At 41.1% G+C, this 24,883-nt stretch overlaps 1 protein-coding gene across 1 annotated transcript in view; it reads left to right on the top strand.

Annotated features, from left to right (window-relative positions):
• The first annotated feature begins 8,885 nt into the window (after positions 1–8,885).
• IYD (iodotyrosine deiodinase) overlaps positions 8,886–24,883 on the top strand; it is a 74,638-nt gene continuing 58,640 nt past the window's right edge. Inside the window, exons 1-6 of the mRNA XM_041424039.1 lie at positions 8,886–9,066; positions 15,217–15,411; positions 17,413–17,572; positions 18,763–18,919; positions 20,498–20,676; positions 21,463–21,760. Of these exons, the coding sequence (XP_041279973.1) occupies positions 8,886–9,066; positions 15,217–15,411; positions 17,413–17,572; positions 18,763–18,919; positions 20,498–20,676; positions 21,463–21,760 (1,170 nt within the window). The remainder of the gene's footprint in view (positions 9,067–15,216; positions 15,412–17,412; positions 17,573–18,762; positions 18,920–20,497; positions 20,677–21,462; positions 21,761–24,883) is intronic.

A 24,883-nucleotide genomic window follows, 5' to 3' on the forward strand; every position in this document is an offset into this window, starting at 1 on the left:
AAGTAACCTTTGTGGAACTGAGTTTCTTCTTCCTCATACCAATGACTACAGTCATAATATATCTGTTACATGAAGATTTTCACAGTGGGTTTTGCCTATGTAGTCAGTCTGATCTTTTCAACAACTTTAGATCCCAAAGATTCAGAGGAAAATTTCAGAAAGCCCATTTCCAAGCTCTGTATGCGTAAATCAGATCTAAGTCCACTGGAAGAAACCACATGCCAAATTCAGTGGCTGGTAGAATAGCAAACTTCAAGAGGTTTAATCATCGTTAATACACAGTTGTATTTTTCAAACAGTCCAATAATATCCAGTTTCAATTTCAGAGAGCAATTGTCTGTAAAGGAGTGTTAGCTGAGTAAAGTGAATTGTTTGAACAGTGCTGGGATTTTGAACTGTCATTGTGAGAAAGGCTGGTGGGTTTTTTTGGTTAGGTTTTTTTTTTTGTTGTTTTTTTTTTTTTTTGTTTTTGGGGTTTTTTTCTGGGCTTTTTTTTTTGTTTGTTTCTTTTTTTTTTTTTTTTTTTTTTTTTTTTTTTTTTTTTTCCCCTGGACCAGCCAGCTAAAGCTGCAGCTTCTTTCTATAGGAGGGAAGATGGTGAATATTAATCAACCCTTGGCAAACTGTGAGGTGGCGGATTGCAATCCAAGACAACTGATTTGCTGATTATCTGATGTGACAGGTTAATAAACAAATATTTACACATAGGGTAAAAGTTACAGTAGAGTTGGGCAAGACATCTGCATCTCCTGAGCTCTTGGGTCAGTGATTTGTGTAGGAAAAATGTTTTCCTTTCTGGCCTTGGAGAAAAGGGTGGAAATATCTTTGTCAGGAAATATTGTCTAAATTCTCTGTGTGCTTGGGATTTCTCTTCAAGAAGATCATTCAAAAAAAGAACAAGATTGGCAATTCTGGGTTCCTTGGCCAAGTTTCCACCCTCAGGACTGCTGTGGCACACGCTGACCTGACCACCCAGCTATCCTACCCTCTCTGGGTACCAAAATATTTGACATTATCAGACACTCTAAAAATGTCTCCCACGGTGTCTGATGTTCTGTGGTTTACCCGAGAGCTGGGTCAGGACATGTGCTGTTCTGGACTTTGTGTATTGCACAGGTATTTACTTGCCAGCTTCACTTCATAAGCAACAAGTGCTGGAGCAAGGGAGGGGGAAATACTGGACAGCATCATCCTTGATCAGGTGAGCCAGAGTCCCAGTGACAGCTGATCCTTGGCCACAGATTGTACTGCGGAAGGGAGGAAGGCTTTCACTTGGAGGTGATTCCAGGGGGCTGCAAAGTCCCCTTAGGCAGATGCTCTCTATTTGGCTGGGCGAGGAGCCTGTGTGGCAGCTCCACCAACCAAGGCAGCCCTGTGGACAGCAAGGTGTGACTCCTGTGAAGGACAGCAGCTGGAGAGGTTAGAGCTAATGATGGACAGACGCAGCTTCATGATGAGAGGAGTAAGGCAGCCCTGTCCTTGGCACTAAGGACAGGGCTTCAGACTCGTGATAGTTTTCTTCAGGGCGCTAGGAGAGGAAACTCATTCAAAGCATGTAAAGAAGAAGAAAAAAATTTGAAACAAGCAACCCACAAAAAACCCCAAACCCTTTGAACATTGCTATTTATGATTACATAGGAATTCAAGGCTTCCTTCATGTTCATAGCTAGAAACCGTTTTCCTAGATAAAGTTTTAGAGGCTTAGATGTAATCAGCTAAGGAACTCTTCAAATAAGCTAAGCCGTGTTTTGATTTGGTGCAAATAAGAAGTGAAGTAATAGGAATAGCTATTCCTGGAACAGCTGAAGCTTTGAAATGCTGATTTAAAATGCTCCATGCTGCCATTCAGCTGTCCTGTCATAGCAGTATAGAAGAAAAGACAGTTTTCCTCTCTGTGAACATACAAAAAGAAGGATATATTAGCAATTGGAAATAAAAATCCAGCTCTAAAAAACAGGGGAGATAGTTTTTGCCCTCTTTTACTTTATATTTTTATTCTATTTTTTCTCCCTGTATTTCTTCTTAGCATCAAAAAGACAATTAGCAATGTTTCTTACATCTGCTACAAAGGACATCCAGTTATCATTTCTCTACTGCTGTTACCTCACTCGACATCATGATCTGAAAAACCTGATCATGTGGGGCATGACTATAAATTTGCTATAAACACTCATTCTCCTGCCTTGTGAGCTGACAGGGAAGAGAGATCTGGGATGATGCCTGTGCTGCAGTCAGAAGCCCAGGCAGAGCAGGTATGGCTCTGTGGCCCTGGGGGTGAATGGAGGCTGGGGAGCTGCAGGGGTGCCAGCACGAGGAGTTGTCAGAGTCTTTGCCCAGGTCTTGGATAAGCCTTTGGAATGGTGGTAACTGTGTCGGCTCTGATAACGGAGCTGGTTTAGGTCTACCTGTACATATGCTCCAGCCCCACACCTTGGGCAGTGTGGTCATACAGAATCTGCCTTCTGGATTTCTGTCTCTGCATTCCACCTCTGCCTTCCCCTCTTTGGCCCAATATGCAGAGAATATTTCCTGTGATATTTTATCTGAAAGAGGCTATTCTCAGCCTGTTGAGAGAGACCATTGCTACCCCTCCCTCCTGTTCCCTAAGCATCCCTATTCTGAAGAGGTTTTAACAGCCTTGTACTCCCATGGGGCTACTCAGAAACTGACTTTACTTTTCCCCATCAGCTGGTATCAAAGGTAACTCACAGAAAAACCAGATTTGAACATAGCCTCTTATGAGTCTGTGCCTAAAAGTGATTGTGGAAAAACAATATTTTGTCCCTTTTTTGCCCCAGTTTGGGGCATATATCTTCCAAGGTCTGTGTTGGCTGCAGACCCTTGGTGGTTTCCACGTAAGTTCAGTGATGTTTTCAGGATGTTTGTTTAGAGTTTTAGTGAGTTTCTGAAAACTCAGCCATGCAGCTTTACTTCAGTGAGTAGCACTACTAATGTCCACCAGATTCCTGCCATGTGGAAACTCACTCCTACATCTTCATGGTGGTAACATCAGTACAGCAACAGCAAATTTCTTGTTCTGCTATGAATCTGGGGGCAAATTAGTCTCTGGGTTAAATTTATTTTCTGAAATCAGAAATATTTTTAGGAGCACTTGTTTGTCCTGTTGAGAACAACTAATGGCGAATCTGGTAAGACAGATCGCAATAAATGGATTATTCTATTTAGAAAGATATTAGTGAATCACGTCTCTAGTTAGGCTACCTCTTCTGCCTACGATACATAAATGCAGGGAGTTTGCAAGTGAAGGGCGCTATACTGAGGACAAATGGAAAGAATTGCTCTGTTGCATGGTGCTCTGTTGTCTTGTGCTTTCGTTACTATGGGATGTAATTCTATTACCCACTGTATTGTTAGATTTCAAAAGGGTAGTTCATAAGCACTAATAACATTTGTGGCAATCTGAGCTAAGTTAATGAAAAAGATAATCAAATCTAATGCTCCAGGGCAAGATATGTGATATCTCCAGGGGTCATAAAGAGATCATACAGTTGTCTCAGGGCAATGGGTGGTTGTATATGTGAGTGCAAGAAGAAGCAAGAGGCAGCAGAAAAATGAGGGTCACCTTGCTCGGAAGCACTGTGTGCTGGTCACTGGCAGAGGCAGGAGGGGATTGCTAGATATGTCACAGAGATGGAGATGCTTATTAAGCTAATGATATTTTTAGTAATGCCAATACCTAATAGATAAGTTTCAGCTGATCCCAGACATTGTCTCGATGTGTTGATTGGGAAATTGGATGAAGTAGCTCATGCATGGTTCTGCCTTGTCCACAGCAGGCATATACTGACTTGGGAGCTGACCAAGGATGGCATTGAAATAGCTTTTGGAATTTTTTTTTTTTTTGGTAAACATAAGCTTCAGTGTGAAACTCACTTCTGAAGCAAATGTAGTATTTTATTGCATCTCTAGATGATACTCAGTGGTGATTTTTTCTTGCTTCTAGCTATAAACACAGATTCTTTTGTGGACCCTTTCATCACCTCATACTGGTATATCACCTGAGGGTCCAAACAGGGGCTTTGTGTTCCTTGTAGGTATGTAACTGATAACTGTCAGCAAAGGGTACTTGCAATGGGAATTATAGCCAGCACCCAAAACCATGTTTTCTCTCAGACTCGTGCTGTATTTATTGCAAGTACCTCCTTCATCTTACTCTGCACTTCTGTATGTTCACTGTAAGCATTCTTCTATTTCTACTACTGTTCTCTTTAACACATATCTGCTTTTTACTACAGTAAGACTTCTGTCCTAGTTTCAGCCAAAGACATTTAATTTTTAGCTGCAGCCACGAGATGGCAGAGCCTGGAGCTGTGTGGGTGTGCCTAGGTTGTTACTCTATACCATGCACTTCATCAGGGGGAAGCAGAAATAAGGGGTTCTCCCTTCCAAGGAGGATGATGTGGCTTGTTGAACCTGCCAATGTGTTTTTCTCCACTCCTCTGGCAGCAGAATGCAGGCCTCAGTTTGATTTCACCTGGATGGGAGTGCAGCACACCTGGAATTGACTCCCCCAGGGGTGGAAGCACAGTCCTACCATCTGCCATGGACTGATCCAACTGCACTGGAAAACAGTGAGGCTCCAGAACACCTGCAGTTCTTTGATGACACCATTGTATGAAGCAACATGGCAGAGGAAGTTTTTGAGAAAGGGGAGAAGATAACCCTGATCCTCCTGAAGGCTGGTTCTACCTTAAAACAAAGTAAGGTTAAAGGACCTGCCCAGGAAATTCAGGTTTTTTGAGTAAAATGGCAAGAAGAACATTGTCACATTCTCATGGACATGGTCAAAAACCAGCAAAACACCAACTGTGATCCCACCAACAGGCAAGAAGGAAACATTGTTTTCTATCTCATGGCTGTTTCCAGTAAATTTTTATTATCTCAGCTAAGGATACCTGCCCTTGTCTGTCTCACTGAAGGCACGGGGAGGACAGGAGTTGGTAGTGGTTTTCATTTTAGTGGGAGCACTAAATTATGTAATTCTATTCCTACACCACAGCAACTTCTCATACCAAATCCTAATCATGTGAGGACATCAAGTGCTATAGCCTGTGGCCAAAGGCAGATGATTGGGAAAAACAAGAAGGCTAAGGATGGCATGAAATGGTTCTGCCTTCCTAAGTCTCAGAGATTTTCTAAATTAGGTGTTTTAACTACCATAGTTTGCCTTTGATATTTAAACAATTCTAATAGATGTGTTGGATCCCTTTTTGAATGTCTAGATCTTACTAATTTTCTATAGCAAATAAGGAGCCCTAGGAGTTCTCCAATAAAGAGACTTCTCAAAGTAAAAATGTGTGATGAGCAGGTGTCATTTGTTGCCTTCAAGTGTCCTTGCAGCCTACAATGGTGCATGTGCCCACCACGTGACAGTTTCGTGCCCATGGGTGATCCTTGTGTGATCCCACCAGGGGTCCACCCACTAATGGCATTTGCTCATCACAACTTTTTGAGGAAAAAAAATAAAGGGCTATATTTGGTACTAGAGTACTTTTTTCTTTTTCCTTCAGAAGGACAACAGCTATCCACAGAATTTAATGGGAAATATGAAAGTATTTTGGGACCAGAAACTTTTAGCATGATGGTCTTTTTAGGTCTACTTTTTAGGAGTGTTTATATGTTTTCTTGTGATAATAGTCAAGTACTTTGCTGTTCGCAAAGTTGTATTTCTATCAACATTTTCTAACTTCTTTCCATGTTTGTCAGAAAAGCTCCATTAATTTCTAGGAGTAGGATTATTTGTAAAGTTTCTCCTGACTTTTTTGAGACTCAAAAAAAACCTAAAAATTCAGCTGCTAGTTTTTAGGGTTTACTGTAGAGCAGAAGAAATAATTGTTATAAATTTTCTTGAATTTGCCATAATATTCATCACATTTCTATAAAGCTTGGATTGAAAAAAAATTAACAGAAAAACTGATTGAAAGATACTGTACAAAAATTAACTGCTTCCCCCCACCCTTTCCCACAGTTCCTCATGACATCACCATGTTTCTGTTTTAAGTGTCTACAATATAGAGTTATTTAAACTAATTCAGGTTTTAATTAAATGAGGTAAGCTGGGGTTTCTGTGGGCTTGAAGTGCAACCTAACAATTTTCAATATGTTTCAATTTTCAATAGATTCTGCTTAAGTTAATACCAAAGTGACTTTTATTTAACTTCCTTTCCTTTCCTTTCCTTTCCTTTCCTTTCCTTTCCTTTCCTTTCCTTTCCTTTCCTTTCCTTTCCTTTCCTTTCCTTTCCTTTCCTTTCCTCCCTTTCCTTCTCTGTTCTACAAAAGAAAAATTAATATCGCCTCTAAGGAAATTGAAGTTATTCTGTAACAGTGAGCTATTACAAAGTTTCCAGCATTGCAAATAGAGGTATTTATTTTAAACAATATAATTCACCCTTCTGTATTGCTTCTCACTCAGCACAGACCTGTCTCTTCATAGGATGGAGTCTCAGCTGTAGAGCATCCAGATCCTAATTTACGTGTATGTGAATAACCAAGGTTAATACATTCCCTGTGGGAGAAACAGTCAGTGCCATTCAGACCACATTCTGTTTTCCTCCCTTGCCACAGAGTAGTCTGTTGAAAATGTGTCTGATGAAATTTCAGGTTCCTCCTCTATTCTCATGAATTAATTTAATGTTTCTAATTGGGATTAGGTAAAGTACCTCTCCCCATGACTGGACAGCCAGCAGGTGGGACAAATGAGTTCAAATATCTACTCTAAATCAAGGAGAGAGTGGATAAATTTACATATTTTCTTTTTTCCCCTGATGATAATTGTTTCCATACCTATAGAGAGTACTGGTTTTGGGGCTTTTTTACATGCAGCCCAAATCAATGATCCAAGCACATGTCTCAGGTCACAAATTGACAAGAGAGTAGGAAATACAAGATTCATGGCTTGGATTTTCAAGAAAATTGTCCTCTTAGCCAGAGGTAGATGGAAGTTTATTGCCAACTTTACTGAATTAGATTAAATTAGGAACCTAAATACAACTTTCTCATGTCCTCTTTATTAAATCTCTGATGGATTTGTGCAGTTCCTTGGCTGGTGCTGGGGCCACCCTTCTTACACAGATCCCAAATACTGCCTGTAAGGACTGGTACCTACAGGAACTGGGGGTTTTTGTTGGGGTAGGATGCAGTGCAACAGCAGAGAAGTATTTATTCTGTATCTGGGCTGAGCAGCTGAGAAAGCCCAGCCTGGGTACAACCTTTGAGGCAGTTTCATTTTGCCTCTAAGCATGTCTGGACAATATGTGCACAGCTGTGCAATTTGCTTGACAGTGCCCTTTTAACACAAGGAGCTTGAATTAAAAGAGGATACAGGTCTGGACTGTCAGCCAGACTACCGTTGTGTGGCCAACCAGTGTGGTCACACATTCCCCTTTTTGTACAGCAACCTGGTCACTAATCTGTGCTTCCCAACACACAGACCAATCCTCAAGGCAACTGGCAGTATCTGTTGGAGCATTGGACAGTAGGGAGCCCTAGGAGTGACAGTGGCAAATGTGACCAGTGAGGGTGTGCCCAGTGCTGCAAAACTGGTGAGGTGAGAGGGATGAGTGCTAGGTTATGGACCGAGAGCCTGTCAGGATGGGACCTGTGCATACCCCACATTCTCTCTCCCCTTTGTGTCCTGGTTTTCATGTTGAGGAAAGGGGACTGCAATGACCCCCTGCAGGTGCCAGCTAGGACTCACCATCTCCTGGTATGGCTACACTCACAACTGCTCCCACTTATCTTGGGGGGACTTATTCAACATGTGATATCTTGCCACGGATGCTGGGACGTCAGAAATGGCCCTGTATGGCATGAGACAAGGCTTGGCCGGGATGGTGCTTAGCAGGTGCTAAGGAGAGCTGATGTACACTGGTGACTGCATGCAGAGAGCCATCCTGCACCCTGCTCTCCAGCAAAGCCCTCAGCACCCACTGCCATCTGACATTTCATTATCCAGTATGTTCCAACAGCCCCAGACAAAGACAGCAAATCAGTGTTGCTGTGTTGGTTCAGCTCCCAAGCAGCTGGCTGAGGTAAAAATGGGTTAAGCATTTAGACATTGATCATTATTGGATTATACCAGGATCCTATCGGTTTTTAATCTTCCGTAACATGCTGAAACATGTCTTTTAAATTCACTGCAGCCCTCACATATTTTTTACTTTGATTCCTTGAATTCTTCCTGTCAGTTCCCCCAGAACAGCCAGGATGAATATAGGGCTCTGTGAATTGTCTCACTCATGCTTTATACAGAGGCAATGCTGCCCCTTTACTTATCTGTTCTGTTGACTTGTTGACATAGCTGAGGGTGGTGCTGCAAACTGATTTGCAATTGGTGATATTCTGAATTCCTGGGATGCATGTAAAATGTTAATTTTATGAGTTAAACATTGAAGAGGTGCCATTAGTTTTTAAAAGTCATATTCCCACTTGGCTTTTCTCATAATCACTGTTACAAGGAAGATTACTGGGATGACCGTAACAATAAAAATAAGAGGGGAGAAGTCTTTTGCCTTAGTCTGGAGTTTGAAAAGACCTTGGGGTTTTTAAATTTATTTTGCCCTCGACAGCATTTATGGGTACGGTCAGTGCCGCTGCTTGCTGTTTGTAAGATGTTTCTTCTCAGAAAATATGTAAACCTGGGTTTGGAGGTTTTTTAAACTGCAGAAGCTATTTATTAACAGCAGGAGTCCATCACAGATGAGATTGTGGGGGCGGTGTCTGAAAAGCAGAAGTAAGATAGGGTGGAGGACTGAACCTTGAGTCCACCCCTTTTTGCTTACTGCTTTGCTGCTCTTCCCTCTTCACCCTCTCCTTTTCATGAGAAACTACTGAATGTGGAAGAAAGGCTCCACATTTCTGTAGTCATGGCACTCTTTTCTTCCCTCACACCAGTATTTATAGCCATTATATGTGTTTTGATTGGGGTAATAATGAAGAAGACGAATGGAGAGAAGGAAAAACGTGACACTAAAAGCAAGCATCCATCTCGCCCGTGGGTGGATGAAGATTTAAAAGATGGCACTGACCATCCCTTAGAAGAAGAAGGTAAGAAAAATCTTACCCCAAACACTTTTGTTGTTTGAATTTTATCTGCTGATATGAATAAAGGAGGTGCAATCTTCTGGACTTCTCCACATGACAGTAATGCTCAGTGCAATGCTGCTGCTGTGCCCTGAGCTTGTCAGCTCCCAGGCAGGAGGCAGTCCTCATGTCATGTCACTCCTGGTGTCAATTTCTATTCCCTCCAGACCCCAAAAATCAGAGTGCAAAATAAATATATATATAAAATGTATTCTCAGAGACTCCTGTCTGTTCCTCTGTACAGCAGATCTCAGACCTAGGAGGGACTCTGTGGACAGTGTAAGGAAAGAGAGGAGGTCTTGCTGAATTCCCCACAGTCTCTTCCCAGACCTTATTAGAGTGAGCAAAAGGAAGACCTGAGCAGAGTGTTTCTACCTGCAAATCAAACCACTTTATCACTCAGTGCTACGTGCTTGGTCTCAGCACAGCTAAAAAGCTGGAAATTGGTTTATTACTGTTTTTACAAAGGACCTCCATTTGTGGCTTCTGAGAATGTCAATGAGAGCTTTGTTGGGAGCTGTGTTGATCAAATATTTAAGAACAAAATGTCTTGGTGGTGATAATCTGGTCACTCAGCTGCATATTTGGACCCATACAGTATGCCCTTTATTTTCATTAGCTTTTTCTGATTCACAGCTTGGACAAAAGTCTAAGCTAAAAATGTACCCTTCCTTTTTCTTCCTTCCTAACTATCCTCCATAAACTCACTTTATTTCTTTATGAAATAAAAATCTACCATGTTCTGTTCCTATTAATTTCTTAAAGTTGTGGTTAATGCAGCTTCTTTGTTTCTCCCTTTTTTTCCCCTCAAGTTTGTTTCAAAGACTTTTTGAGGGGTCTGTCTGGGTTAATTGTTTTCCCCATAATAACACTTCCCTCAGTCTGCTTCTAGGAATCTTAAAACGTAGTGTTCTTCTGCATATGGACCTATTTCTAAGAACTATTATAGGTCTTTTCTCAGTGTTCAGTGTACTTTGAGCTATTGTTGTTTATCAGTTTCTGAAAAGAGTTGATACCAAGAAAGATTTAAACCCTGTTGACTATATTCCAAATATTTAATATTTCTTTACATATCAGTTCACCTGTTGTATCCTCCTTTGTTCAATGTAAAATAGATTCTGTATAGAATAATTCCATAATTTCTTTGTCACTAATGGCTTACTACTTCAGTTAAATTGCTGCAAATTAGAATTCCTGTGGGTAGTTCAAATGATAATCTATGAATCTTGGACTATAGCTGTTTCTATCAGTTAAAAAATTTAGATCCTTTGCATAAACAAACCTATTAGCTTTTATCAAGGAGCCTCACTGCCACAGCTCCATATATAAAATTTTATTATTTTATTTGTTAGTTGCTTTCCCTGTTATTCAGGTACTAAATTCAACACTGCACTAGTTTTTGTTGCAAAAAAAATTGCTTTCAAAAAATTTTTGACAGGTAAACATGTTGGTACTGTTGGTAAGTTTTATTCACTTACTAAGTTTTATTTACTTTTAAATAAAATCTTTCTCAATATACTATGTCATCCAATATTAAATTTTCTTGCTATTTTTATTTTAGTAACAAATAATGATCTTTCCCTTAGTGGTGTGTGATTCAAACCAATTTCTTTGTAAAATAGTCATGTCCTTTATCTCTAGAAATACTAAAATAATTTCATCATTCATAGGGAAATTTGTCTTCAGCCCAGCCTAAATGAGAAGAGTAGCAAGGAGAAGAAAAAGAGTTAGTGAGGATCTGCTACTTTGCTAGAGCCTTAATTAAGGATCAAAACATCATTAGCCTTGTTGTCAGTGTTAAAGTTTTCACTGACTGCACTAGATGCTGAGATGCAAACACGGATGTAAAAAGAGATTTTTTTAATAGTAAAGAATACTTTACCTGCTATGTAAATTATGTTATTTTATTAATGTATCTTACTTTATCAGACAAGCTCAGGTCTACTTAAATGTCTTTGGCTGGTTTAAAGATTAAGTTCCTCTGAAGAGAATCTGAGTTAGGTAACATGAAGGTGACATTCTTAAGGCCTTGTCTAAAGCTAGAATCTAGGGCTGCCCCATGTGAACAAGCTGAATTTTCAGCAGCCGCCTGAACAGGAAGGGGCAGCTGAAGACCAAGACTTTTGATTCACGTCCCTGAACAAAGCAAGGTCTATTTGCTGAGAGAGTGAAGCACTCAGCTAGAAAAGCAGAAAAACACTGACCTCACCTGTAGCCCCACGAGCCTTCCCTGCAGTGGAGCCCTGGGGGATGTTCCCCATGAGAAGGACATGCCTTTGAGCAGCAGAGCATCCAGTGTAAGTAGCCGAACTGCTTGGGCAGACTCAGTAGGGCCACTTATTGGCAGTGAAGGGTAGAGTGGTGAGGGCCAAGTGCTCCTGAGCTTGTCTGTGTTGTGCTTTCCACAGCTGAAGAGATGGATGTTTCTCGTAGCAGCCAGAAACCCAGTTCTTTTAAGTGCAAAGCACTCAGTCCATTTGTTTAATGCTTTAACTGGCAGTACTTCAGATTTGTTTGCATGCCCATCTGTCCTGTAACTTTTTTCCTTCATTTATAAGATCTAGCATGAGAGATTGCTGTGCTGTGGATTGGCAAGAACACTGATGATACACTCTACTTAAGGAGTACAAAACAACACACAAAGTCCCAAACGTTCCATTTCTCCTGAAAATGCACTGCTAGTTGCTTGTGATTCTCCTTGTAATAGACCTGTCCCACTTAAAAGCACTTCTCCTCTCCCCAGTTTCAAAGACTCCCCATATCTTAATAATACTACTACTGACATGGATGAGGCAGTGGCAATTTAAAGCTCCTTTTCAATGACAGTTCATGTTTTGTATCATTTAGGAACAGAGGACTTGGCCACAATACATTACTGTGTGTATCTTCCTGCTGCTGCAAATACATCTAGCCTTTGTCATCAGCTGAATGAACATGGAAACTGGACTTTTGTGACTCCTTTTCTTTAACCTTGCTGAAAAGCTAGTCCAGAATTTCTTAGTATAGGTTAAAACCCCTCCTCTACCTTTCAGACACTTTCTGCCTGCCCAATTTCTGCCTTGTTTAATACTACTGTTTACGTATTCAATCTGTTCCATCCTCTTGATTTCAAAGGATTCTCTTCCAGCCCTGGCATAAACCCCTCTCCTGTGGTTTATGGATTGCAACCAGATTAGCTCTCAGCCTTTTTTATACTAGGTTTTCTCTTTATATAACAGCCACTCTATCTTAAGATTGTAAGAAACCTGCAACTATATTCCAGTTGAAATAATTTTCACAATACTTTGATGCTGGGTTATTTTTTCCAGGGTCTGTGCCTCTCCAACCTGCTACTTCTTTTGCTTAAGATCCCTGACCCACTCTTGAGGTTTCCAGGATCAGCCTGCTAACCACTATTTATAACCCACTAGTAGGGTAATCCATCTCTTTTAGTTCCCTATTAGTCACACTCACTTCAGGGCTGGATTCACTACTGGGATTCCTGTGGTGGCCCATTTTGCAGCAGTCTGCCATTAATCAGATAAAGAACCCACAGGGTCAGTTACCCAGCATTTAAGACTAAAGATGTGAAAACTTTCTTTACATACATTGAAGTTTTTTTCCTATGTATCATGTCTTTAAACTGGAAAAGAGAGTTAGAGAGGAATTGTATGCTCAGGAAGCAATTTTCTAGAGAAGAAACTTGTTTGGAAAGCAAATGCAGTAGTCTTGACTGGAGTTTCTCAAGGATCAGTCTCAGGATCAATTGCTAATATTATCTAGTGGTCTTTGCATAAAACCAAGGAGAGTAAAAGTGAAATATCTTAATGACATACAACTGGAAGTCACCAACACAGAGAAGTGTCAGTGTAGATAAAGTAAGTGGCCAACAGAAGTGAAATGACAACTTACTGTTCTCAGTATGAGTTTTTAATTAAGAACTCATGCTTCAAACTGAGGTAAAATTTTTTACACTATTTGCAGGCTGATTATAACCTCCCATATGGACTCCTCCCATGCTGGGAATAACATAGTTATCATCCTAAAATGTATCCAGAGAGGAATTTTTGATAGAGATAGAAAAATGTACTTTTAAAATGACATTCCATTTGGGATGTCTGAGCCAAAACCATTCCACATTTACTTAAAAAGCAGGAAGCTTGATGACTACTGTAAATGGCAATTGATGGAATTGATGGCAATTGTGAGAATGTGGCTAACAAGGTAATAGACTTGTAGCAGGATGTCTGTGGTGGTGTATTCCACCATCAAGTGGTGGAATACAAAGAGATATAAACAAGACACTTGTGGCATTGTATGACGTGACTGTACAAACAGGAGTGTGTCTAAACACAGCAATTAGAGATATAGAGAGCATGCACTAAACAGATGGTGCTGATAATGATTTAAAGTTAGCATATGGATAATGTTAACTGCTAAGAAAGAAGGGTAGACACATGGTGGAAGAGAATATATAATAGATTAATTTATTTTTAAAAAATTAATTTGCCAGGAGGGTTTGGTTTTGTGTGTCAGTTCCTGCACTTCTAGGTTTTTCTGCTTCAGTCAGTATTCCCATGTTGAGTGTATTGAGGTTTTCCATTCTCATTGGCTATCTCACCTTTTTCCCATGTTCAAAATCTTTGAAAGTACATTTCTTTTTTCACCTTATTATTAAGTTGAACTATCTTGAGCAAACAGCAACTTCTCTTCTACTTACATGGGAAACCCCCACCACAACACAAAACAAGCAAGCACTCACTATTTTACCAAGTGTAAATCACAAAGGGAACATTATCAAGAGGCACCCTTTTACTTTTTGAGCGTGCACAAGATGATCACTAAAATAATTTTTACCAGGGCTCACTGCTTTCCATTAACCTGGTGCCAGGTCCTTGCAGACTATGACCAAGAGTGCTTAACACAGGAATGAAATGCTGAGCAAAACAAATTCTCAGGGTGAATTCTTTGTACACGAAATGAAATGTGTGTGGTTTGGGGTCCAGAACCATTCAGTTTACATTCAATTTATGAAACTGGATTTATTTTGCCCCTTTGCACAGGCTGAGCCACACGTGAATATTTTGCTGCTTTTAAAATGAACAAAAAACCAGCCTAGTCTCTAAGGCAACTGCATAATACTAAAACATAGAAGTAATTGCTGTTTGAATTTGTGCTGGAGATTGCTATGATTTGGGAATAATAGCCTAATAGCAACAGAAAAAGAACTGGAATATTTTTTCCTGACTCAGCTCTCTGTAGCAGATTGCTCAATACTATTGACTAGTCAAAATGTAGCATTTAAGCGGCTTTAACTTCCAGATCATAGCTGCAAAAAATGCTATCCATGCTAATTCTAGGAATATGGGGGAGAAAGAGACCTCAGAGACAACAGAAGATTCATTTTGTGATATACACAGACAGATTTCAGAGAAATGGAGAATCATTTTGAGTTTTTAAATTAAAGCCAAGAAACACAATATCCTACATTTGATATGTTGTTATCCTAAATATAGATGCCTAACATCCATTTCCTCTTATGCTGAAAGTATTGGGAAACCAAAGAGCTTAATCACAAAGTCACATTTCTGCAAAGCCAAAGCTTGCAAAGTTTCTGCTATGAAACATGAATATGGAAGAAGTTGACATTCAGCTCCTCAGAGGAGATTTTACACATATTGCTAGTTAAGCTCTCTCCTTAACTTCAATAATTTAATTGATTTTTTTCCTTATTAAACAGCTCAAGAAGGAACACACATGTTCACATTTACTTGCTGAGAAAATTGGGCTGGAAGTCTGTCCACTTTTTCAATGCTGTTTCAGCTTGTAACCTATTTTTGCAGGCAGGCTTGCAGGCTGAAGTGGAGAAGGCAATGACTTCTCTGTGGATCAACTGCTAGAGCAGGCCAGGACCCTCCTGCCTCTTGGTATTTAAACAAGGTGTTTATTCAGTAGCTGGAGCTGGGGATCAATGAGTTGTGTCAACTGGAGCTTCAGACTTTGCCTTACCAGTGGTGTAGAAGTGCAGTGTATGCCAGTGCAGGACAAGGTGCCTTACAGTGGAATGCCAAGGATGTCAACAGCATTCTCCGGAAAAAAAAAAAGAAATCCCTAACCGCTTGTATTTTCTTGCAGAGGGTGAGGAAGAGTGGCAAGGACTTGAAGAAAATGTTGCCCATGTCCCCTTCATTGGCGAGCGCTACTCTGAGGCTGAAATGATTAAGAGGTCGCAGACATTCTATGAGCTTCTAAACAAGAGGCGATCTGTCAGGTTTCTCAGTGATGAGCCAGTCCCCAGGGAGGTTATTGATAATGTCATCAGAACAGCAGGTGGGTACTGAGTGGTTCAAGGTCTGGGGGAAAAAAAAAGGATCAGCATTGCTGTTCAACTGTCTAACTGCGAAAAGGTGGTGTGGAAAAGCCAAAGGAACTGGAATTTTGCTTATGGTTTTCCCAGATTCACCTGTAGCTGGAATGAATGAGCACCCATTGATTGACTGGAAATTACTCAGCTTGAACAACTTCTTGTCAGAGACTGTTTTGGAGTACTCCCAATTTGTCTGTATTTGCAGTTCACCCAGCAGGGAAGAAGAGCATTTCAACAGCATGAAACAAATAACTTAATTTTCAACTTTTAAAATATGTTATTTAAAATTAAATTCATGTGTGGTTTATCAAGACATCTTTCAAATAGAAATATTGAAGTGTTTTCTCGAAAATGTCAAGCCATATGTACTTTACATGCTCTAAAATTTAATGCATTATTATATTTATCATGTGTGGGGTTTGCATTTTGGGGTCCCCCCATAAACAAAGAGATTAAATTCTCTCAGCCATGCAAAATATTTCATACGTATTGAACATATCTTGACATAAATGGTTGGCCCTTAATAAAGGGAAAGAATCTCAGTCTAGAACAAAAAACCCTTTCTAGTCCTTCCAACAGTAGCGCCAGATCCCTGTTGCATATGATTGGAGTGTTATGCTGAGGACCCTAATAGAGGTTATTAGAGAATTTATGTGTTTCAACTCATTACTGTCATGTCCTGGCTTAATCTCATCTCTGCCTTACTAACACCGACTTCAGCCAGGAGTGGTTTTGATCCTCATGATTTCTCTTATTCTATGAGCCAGCTGCTGCTACTATAGAAAATATTCCCAAGCTGCCTTAGAGAAAAGTTCAGCAGCCTTTAGCAGGGTTAATAATGTAAAGAATCTCCACATTTGAAGTGCATTATTTCCCCTTTAAGAACTGTAAGCAGCTTTGTTACTGCACTGTAAAGAGTCTCCATCTCCTTCTAATTAACTAGGCATCATTAAAACACTGAGCATGTTTTGGCAAATGCAGCAAAGCAAACAAGCCTGGCGTGCAGATGAAGTACTTAGTAACCCTGAAAGCTTTGGGCTGTGTAGAGAAGAAAACAAAAGGAAGCATGAATGCCATCAGTTTTTACCCAAACCTGAAGAGGGGCAAGGTTCACAACATAAAAACATTTTCCTATATCAAGAGAGTCCAAGTTGCTTATTCAATGTTTCTTGAACTAAAACCAGTCCTTAGTATTGTATGCATTCAAGTTCTTAAAATACTTTTAAATATGTATGAGGGACCAGAGAGATCTAAACAGTCTTAATCTATATATCTGTGAACCTGTGCAGATATAAATTCTTCACCTTCTGGTTTTTAATCTCTAGGCAGTTAAAATATTTCTCCAGTGGTGTTGGTAGGTGAGTACATACAGATTTAATATATATATATAATATATATCACATTTATGTCTGCACCTATGAATACCAGCTATCTTTGGGACAACATACTCAAACCTGTATGCTCTACGGCAGATGTCTGTATTGTACAGCTCCTTATTTATCTTTGTCAGTCAGCAACAGGTCCCTTCTGGTAGTCATTCAGCCTTGTTTTCCTGAAAGCCATTGTTTTCACCCTTTAGCTAAAACCACGTGTCAGAGTTGGCTGTGTATTCAGACAGAGCTCTGCTTTTGGTACAACGCTTTGTAATAGCATTACTGCATTCATATATATGGCAACATATTACTGCCAACAAAAAAAAGGAATTTTTTACAAATCCTTAACACTGGCTTCCTGTAAGATGGCAGTATGAAAGGACTCATCTCTGTTCTTCAATGGGATTTCACGTTCTTTGATAAAGAAATGAACAGGATTGTCTGCCAGAACTTAGTCCTTTTCTTCCCATCTTATCCATTTGCTTTCCCATTGCTCAGCTGGTCAGCCTAAAAGCTCACAAGGAAGAGCTGATACCTCTCGCTGCCCACCCTCCTTCCTGGGTTTTTATTTTTCCCTGTTTTTGTATGAAGGTACTTCACCTAGTGGAGCACACACTGAGCCCTGGACCTTTGTGGTAGTGCAAGATCCATATTTAAAACATAAGATTCGTGAAATTGTAGAAGAAGAAGAGGAAATCAACTATAAAAAAAGGATGGGAGACAGATGGGTTAATGACCTGAAAAGATTGAGGTATGAAAAGTCAATTTGCTAAGGGGTGTGAAGATAGCTGTTGTTTCAGTGTAGGAAAGACTTCTATAATTTTCTGTTTCTTCCTTCCTCTCACTTTTAATGTTTTTCTAAAATCTGTGTTTGGAAACAAAAGCTTCTAAATATATGTAGAACTGTGCCTTGGTGGCTGGTTCATAAAATTGCTTCCAGTAAAAGGGATTACATGCTCTCTATTTTGAAAGTTTTCCAAGCACTTGGCTCCATCATTATTTTTTCCTATGTAACCTCTGCGGCTGAAACTCTTGTCCCAGATTTTCTCTGTTGTTTGCCAAACAGCCAAGCTCCCAAAGTCACTGGAAGCTTTGCTACCAACTGAGGAAGCCCCAAGGCCTGTCCCTATCCAAGTGCTGAATTATGCAATATTTAATTGTTCCGAATGCCCTCCCAAGTCTGACTGACTTGCTTAACTTCACACAATGGGAAGATGTCTACTGAGTCCTGGCTTGTCAAATGGAGCATGTGCACAAAGCTTTGTAGGGTTGACTTGTCCTACTTGTTTGATTATGTTACTATTTTTCAGTTGCTTAGGTGCTATGCAAATGCATGCGCTATGCAAAAACTAAATGCCAGAGGTTCTTATGTTTTGAGCAACAACAGTAGAAAGCACTCATTTTCTTGTCTAAATCCCATATAATGACTGTAATTTAAGAAATTGGGAACCAAATGAATTGTAACAGGGATGAAATACCCAGGAACAGAACAACAAATTTTACCATTGGAATATATTTAGGTTTAGACTTTAGACAAAAATGTTTTGAACTTTTCTGACAGCAGTCTTCCCTGCAATGACAAAAAAGTTGGCACTGCTGGTAACAGGCAAATCTGCAAAATTCCAGGAATTAAATAATCACAAAGGCAAATACTCATGAGACCAGTTCATAGATAAGAGGTCAAGAACTCTCTCATATTTGTATGCAATTGAGCACATCAACTCCTCAGTCAAATCTGTTAAAAGTGAGAACTCTATTCAAGCTTTTTTTTCTTTCTGAAATGTTTCTATTTAAGCACTTAATCCTCTGCAGTACATGTTCTAAGGTTTAGTCTCCTGCTATAACTGTCATGTACCTTTAGTGACCCTTTGCAGACAGTAAATGTAACTTAGAGGAAAGTGAAATGGTTGCAAAATAAATGTCTTAAACATTCTTTTGCAGAACAAATTGGATCAAAGAGTACTTGGACACTGCTCCGTATCTGATCCTCATTTTCAAGCAGGTATATGGGCGGCTTCCAAATGGCAAAAAGAAGACCCACTACTACAATGAAATCAGTGTTTCCATTGCCTGTGGTATCCTGCTTGCTGCACTGCAGGTACGTTGACAGAACCAACACACTGTGAGTCCATATATTAATTTGGATTACCTACCAAGACTGCTCTGCTCAAAAGAGGGTGGAACCCAGTTTAGATTTAACATTTTCTGTCTCCTGGATTACTCAAAGTCCTGGCAATATGTCTTAGTTTTGACTTTTAATGTTATTCTACACAGGTGTACATTGGAGAAGGTGATTCTTATCCTCAGTACTGGTTAACAGGAAGAAAAACATAATGTAGCTTCCAGAGTTGTCACTCTTTTCTCGGCACAGGCTTCAGCCCCTGTGGTTTCTGCCTTATGCTAACAGGGCTGACAGGCTCTTCAGACTACCCAAGCACGACTGTGTGGTGCCACACTGGCCCCTTCTTTTCAGTAATCCCTATAAAACAGCTTGAGACCAAATCACTTTTAGTATACAATGCTGGAAAAAAAAAATCAGGGACATATTCCGCAGAACACTCTGTACTATTTCATTCAGTCTTCCTGAGGCATTTCTGAAAGTGCACTGATCTCTAAAGCTCAGCATGTTTGACACCAGCCAGTTAGATTTTCTCAGCGGTTTCTCAGTGCTCAGTTCTGCTTCTTGTACCTGACGTACTCACACAAGTGTTAAATAGAGAAGCTATTCTGATAGTTAACCTGGCCTGTCAGCAAGATAACAGCAAGGTGCCTCCTCTTACATTAGGCCAGTTTCCTACCAGGCACTGCCATTTCTCCTCCCTTCTGTTTTGAATGACACTTTCATGCATTGCTGCTCCTCAGGCATCATTCAGCACCATCACTATTAGCTCTTCTCCTCTTGAGAAGATCGTAGCGATTACTTAACGTGACAGGTGTATTTCCTGGGCACCTCTCCCTGGCTGACTTGTATCTCAAATCCTCCCAAAATGCTTGCATTGCATAGACAGAGAGACTGAAATCCACATGTGCAGCCCTCAGGAAGTGACTCAGCTGTGTGATCACACCTTGGATGATGTCATCTCTTTATTGTTTGCCCAGCTTTTTTAGGGTTTTTGTGAGATTTTGAATGAGAGGAAGAGTGATACATAGACTTATTTTGGGATTCTGATGTAATCCATAACAATGGCCACCGTGAGAGATGCCAACAGACTCCTGTGATAACTTCTGAGGCAGAGCCTGTGTCCCCTCTCCCTGTGAGGTACAGCTCTTGAGGAGGAGCTCAAGTGTTCACAAGGCTGTAAGGCATCTTCCTGCCAGCTGTATGGAGGCAAGAACTGAAATAGTTCTCTGTATGAGCCAGATCATAGAATCATGGAATATTTTGGTTTGGAATGGATGTTTCAAGATCATCTAGTCCAACCACTAGCACCATGGGATGACATTCCAATCGTGCTGCTGCAGTGGAGAAAAGCTCCACCTCTCTGTAAGCAGAGCAGGCATCCCTTATGGTGCCACTGAGGCTGCTAGTAAATCAGGTGTTCTAAAGGCTGCAGCAGGTCTAACGAAGCAGCTTTTCTGGACTAGTTGACAGAAGGGTGTGTGCAGGTATGGTGGGAACAACTGCTACACATAAAGAGCACGGACCTCTGTCTCACTGCTGCTGTCTGTCCTGCAGAACGCGGGGCTGTACACAGTGACCTCCACGCCCCTGAACTGCGGCCCCCAGCTCCGGGTCCTGCTCCAGCGGCCAGCAAATGAGAAGCTCCTGCTGCTGCTCCCCGTCGGCTATCCCAAGAAAGATGCCACCGTGCCTGCGCTGACACGGAAGCCCCTGGAAGACATCATGGTGGTTGCGTGAGCCCAGTGCCAGGAGCAGGAGAGTGACCCTGGTGACGGCTGAAGATGTCACTGCTCTTTCTGTGCATTGTCCCCCTATGTCGCTGTTGCTCTGGCTGTTTACACCTCTATTTCTTTTAGTCCTAGTAAACTACGAACAACAGTGAGCAGTCAAGCGCTGTGCCTTGGACAGCTGCTGTTACCTATCTGGCCAGGGCATTGTTCCAGGGAATATGTACAACGGCATTTAAATGATCTCATCACTTGATTTTTCTCATGCGTTGTGAGGACAAATCTCTTCTTGAACTGGAATATATATTTTCTTTATACTTCTGTGATTGCCATTACACAGTTATTTTGAGAATGTTAATGAAGGTTGTATTAAAATATACAAAGAGGTCAAACTGAGCTGTCCTATCTTGGCCAGTGTGTGCTGCTTAAATGCTCCTTCCCCTTTACTGTGTTCAGCTGTGTGTAAAAAGATTATATTTTTCTCCTATATGGTAGGATTTCTCTACTTAATTGATTTCAAAAACTTTCTCTGTACCAGGCTTTCTTAAATTACTGCAGCTATGAGTGTCTCAGGTTGGGGGGAAATTTAGTAGGAACAAGGCATACAAATAATTTGCTTGCTACCATTTATTTGTACGTGTCCTGGACACAGATCATGTGGTAGCTATCATTCATGCCCCCGGTACTTTGCTGCTTCCTCTGGAAGCAGCGCAGAGGGAACAACTATTCTGATTATCCTGTTCATACCTACAACTATACCAGTTTAACACCCTGAAACCGGGACTCCTTTAGAGACCCTTCCACGTGCGAGGCGCTTCCACAGTCAGGGATTTGGGAGCGGCGCGCTGGAAAGGCGGGCGCTGCCCGTGCCCGGGCGGGCAGAGCCCCCTCGTGGAGCCGCGCGTCCCGCCGGCTCCGCCAGCAGCCAGAGGGGAAACGCGGAGAGACACATTTCCTTCCTGGAAAACGCTTCCCCACCCTGATCTCTGCTGCAGCCAACGTCAGGCACATTCAGCCAAATTGGCTTCAGCTGTCCTTGAGGGATGAGAGGCTGGAGAGCAGCACTGCGGAAAGGGACCTGGCGGTCCTGGTCAGTGGCAAGTTGAACATGAGCCAGCAGTGCCTGGGCAGCCAGGAGAACCAACCCTGTCCTGGGGGGCATCAGGCACAGCATGGGCAGCTGGGAAAGGGAGGGGATTGTCTTGCTCTGATCTGTGCTGGGGCAGGCTCACCTCCAGTGCTGGGGGCGGTTTTGGATATCACAGTATAAGATATAAAGTGGTTAGAGAGCATCCAAAGGAGGAGCAATGAAGATGGTGAAGGAAGGACCTGAGGGAATGGCCTGAAGTTGTGTCAGGGAGGTTTAGGTTGGTATTAGAAAGGGGTTCTTCACCCAGAGGGTGGCTGGGCACTGGAACAGGCTCCCCAGGCAAGTGGTCACAGCACCAAGCCTGAAACAGTTCAAGAAACATTTGGACAGTGCTCTTGGACACTTGGTGTGACTCTTGGGGGTGGTGCTGTGCAGGGCCAGAAGCTGGCCTCGATGATGCTTGGGGGCCCCTTCTCACTCAGGATATTCTGTGTTCTGAGTTAACTCACTCCTTATCTGAAGTATAACCTGGTCTAGTGGAAGCCTCAGCAGGGGGACTGAAAGTACAGGATCTTTGAGGTTCCTTCCAACTCAAACCATTCTATGATTCTACAAGTCAAATCCCATTTACCATCACTCATCAGCTGAGCAAGTGGAGGGGATAAAGTTTTGCAGAGGTACAGATTTTGGCCATGTCAGTGCCTCTGTCAAACTGTTTTCTTCTTTGACAGACCATTTTGCTAGTATTTAGCAGATATGGCAACGTCTTCATCTGTGTACTAGCCTCTAGCCTGTTTCACGTTCTCAATGGTACAGCTATGGCAGGAAGTTTCTTGTGCAGGCCTAGTCTGAAATCAGGTCTTGTAACTACATAACTACAGCCAAAAAAAATCTGAAGAGGGAAAAAAAAAAAAAAAAAAAAGAGTCCTGGTTCCTGGATCTACATATCTACACACTGTCAAGGTCTAAAAACTAGTAAGGGGAAGACATGGATGAGCTGAACCAAGCCAAAAAGCCAAGGCTGATCACCTGCAGGTGATCAGGAATACATGTTAAAGTCACGTTGCATGTTTTCCTTCTGTGTAGATGTTGCTCTGTGCCATCATGTCCCTTCACAAGCAGTTTGTACCTGCTGGTACTACTATGTTTTAATTCAGAGTTCACATCAACAGAGGAAGGACTGATTCCCTGCCATGTTGCCATCTTTCCTACAGAAATAAACTCTCATCTACAGAAATAAATTGCTTCTGCCCCGTCTCAGTCTGCAAAATAGATGACAGTCAAAGAAACTTTACTAAATGAATTCAATTTCAAATAGCAGGAGCTTACATATATAAGGCTATTTCTAGTGTGATTTCATAACTAAAAACAAAGAACTAAAGCAATTTAAAAATACATTAAAAATTGTCATAATAACAAGCATTGGTATATACCTATATATATATATATTGGTATATATGTATATACCTCTTCACACAAAAGAAGCTTAATGGTTGTTTTTTTTTCTCTATGGATTCATTCTGGACACTAAGACACACATAGTAGTTTAAAACCTCAAGCCCTCACACCTACTAGATGGGAAAGATTCTATCCAAAAAACATTTCTGGAATCATGAAATGTAAGTAAAATAAGCTTCTTTTTTTCTTCTTTTTTTTTTTTCTTTTTTCTTTTTTCCCTCCCTTAAAAATGCTTCTCCAAATGGAAATACTTCAGTAGTATTACTACTGCTGATGATACTGCAGAGTCCTTTGTAAATCATGTTAGTACTCCTGTTGTGACAAGTCCACTTGGAATTGCCACTGTTCTCTAATGAGTGTAATGTCTTTATTTAAACACAAATAATAATAAATTTTGCCTTTCCATGCATTACACTGTTGAATAAAACAAAGGCTAGCATTTAAATTGTTTTACATTTAACTGGGGATAGCTGGTTTGCATTTGTTCAATTTCAAGTTAAAAAATGCTTTTTCTGCTATCTAAATGGACTTTTCCATGTTTTCACTAGTGTCCATTGATTGTTGGCCTGGTGCCACCCATCTCCAAGAGAAGTCTGATTTCATCTTCCCTGTATCTTTCCATCAGGTAACTGCAGACAGCAGCTGGCTCTCTCCATTTCTGGGAACTTTCTCCCTTGAACTGCGTGGACAAATCTGTGTGCATTCAAGCACTCTCGCTGTCTGAAATTTGCCTGAAATCAGGTGCAACACGGTGGGTTGCATTTTGCTCTTGAAATCAGGTGCAATGCGGTGGGTTGCATGACAATCCAGATGATAATTAAAGGAATAAGTATCACATTTGCTGGAACCACGGCCAGCTGCCCATCTCCTCCCACTGCAAGGCTGACTGAACTGGCGTTGGTTTCGGTTTGCCTTTGAACAGGCAGCTGGAAGATATTGCAGCTGGGGTTCATCAGCAATCTAGCTGGCCATGCCATGAGGCAGGGAAGCATTGCTCCTGGAACAGCGCCACCTTACCCACTCCACCCTCTTCCTTTCAAGACAGGTGAGCCAAAATCCAAATAATCCTGCTAGAAATTTTTTGAACTGAGGACTCTGTTCCACTGGTCTATATGCCCATCTCCTCCATAGCTATGTGATCAAATTCAAGATTCCCCTAAATTAGCTGGGCTGTAGTAACCATCTAAGTGCTCTCTGCTTGATGGAAATAGCAGGTTGTCAGTACAAGCAGTTCAAAACAAAGTGCTGTTATCTTGAATTTGACAGAAATAATTGTTCCCAGGCACAGTTACTGGGTCTGAACTGGTCCACAGGGATGTAACAGGCTATAATTTATTAGCTGTGTGTTTGAGCATTTCTTACCGTACAAATTCACACTAGTGCAATAAAAGTAAAGCAACTTCTGGGTGTGAGGAAGTATCAGCTTGGTGCTGTGTACCCCAGATGAACAAAAGCACACAAGCCCCTACCTCAGGTTGTGGTTTTGCTCTGATTAAGCTGTAGCACTTCAAAGACATTTAAGCAAGTAGATGTGTAGTCAGCATCTGATTGATTTATTTCTTTAATTGCTACACAGATGTCATGGGCCCATGAAAAATCAATCTTGAGAAATAATCCAGCTTGCACTCCAAGGCAAGATCAGCTGTACTTGAATGCCAGGTACTG

This window comes from Onychostruthus taczanowskii, unplaced genomic scaffold (genome assembly GCF_017590055.1).
Source record: "Onychostruthus taczanowskii isolate IOZ18803 unplaced genomic scaffold, ASM1759005v1 scaffold8, whole genome shotgun sequence".
NCBI lineage: Eukaryota > Metazoa > Chordata > Aves > Passeriformes > Passeridae > Onychostruthus > Onychostruthus taczanowskii.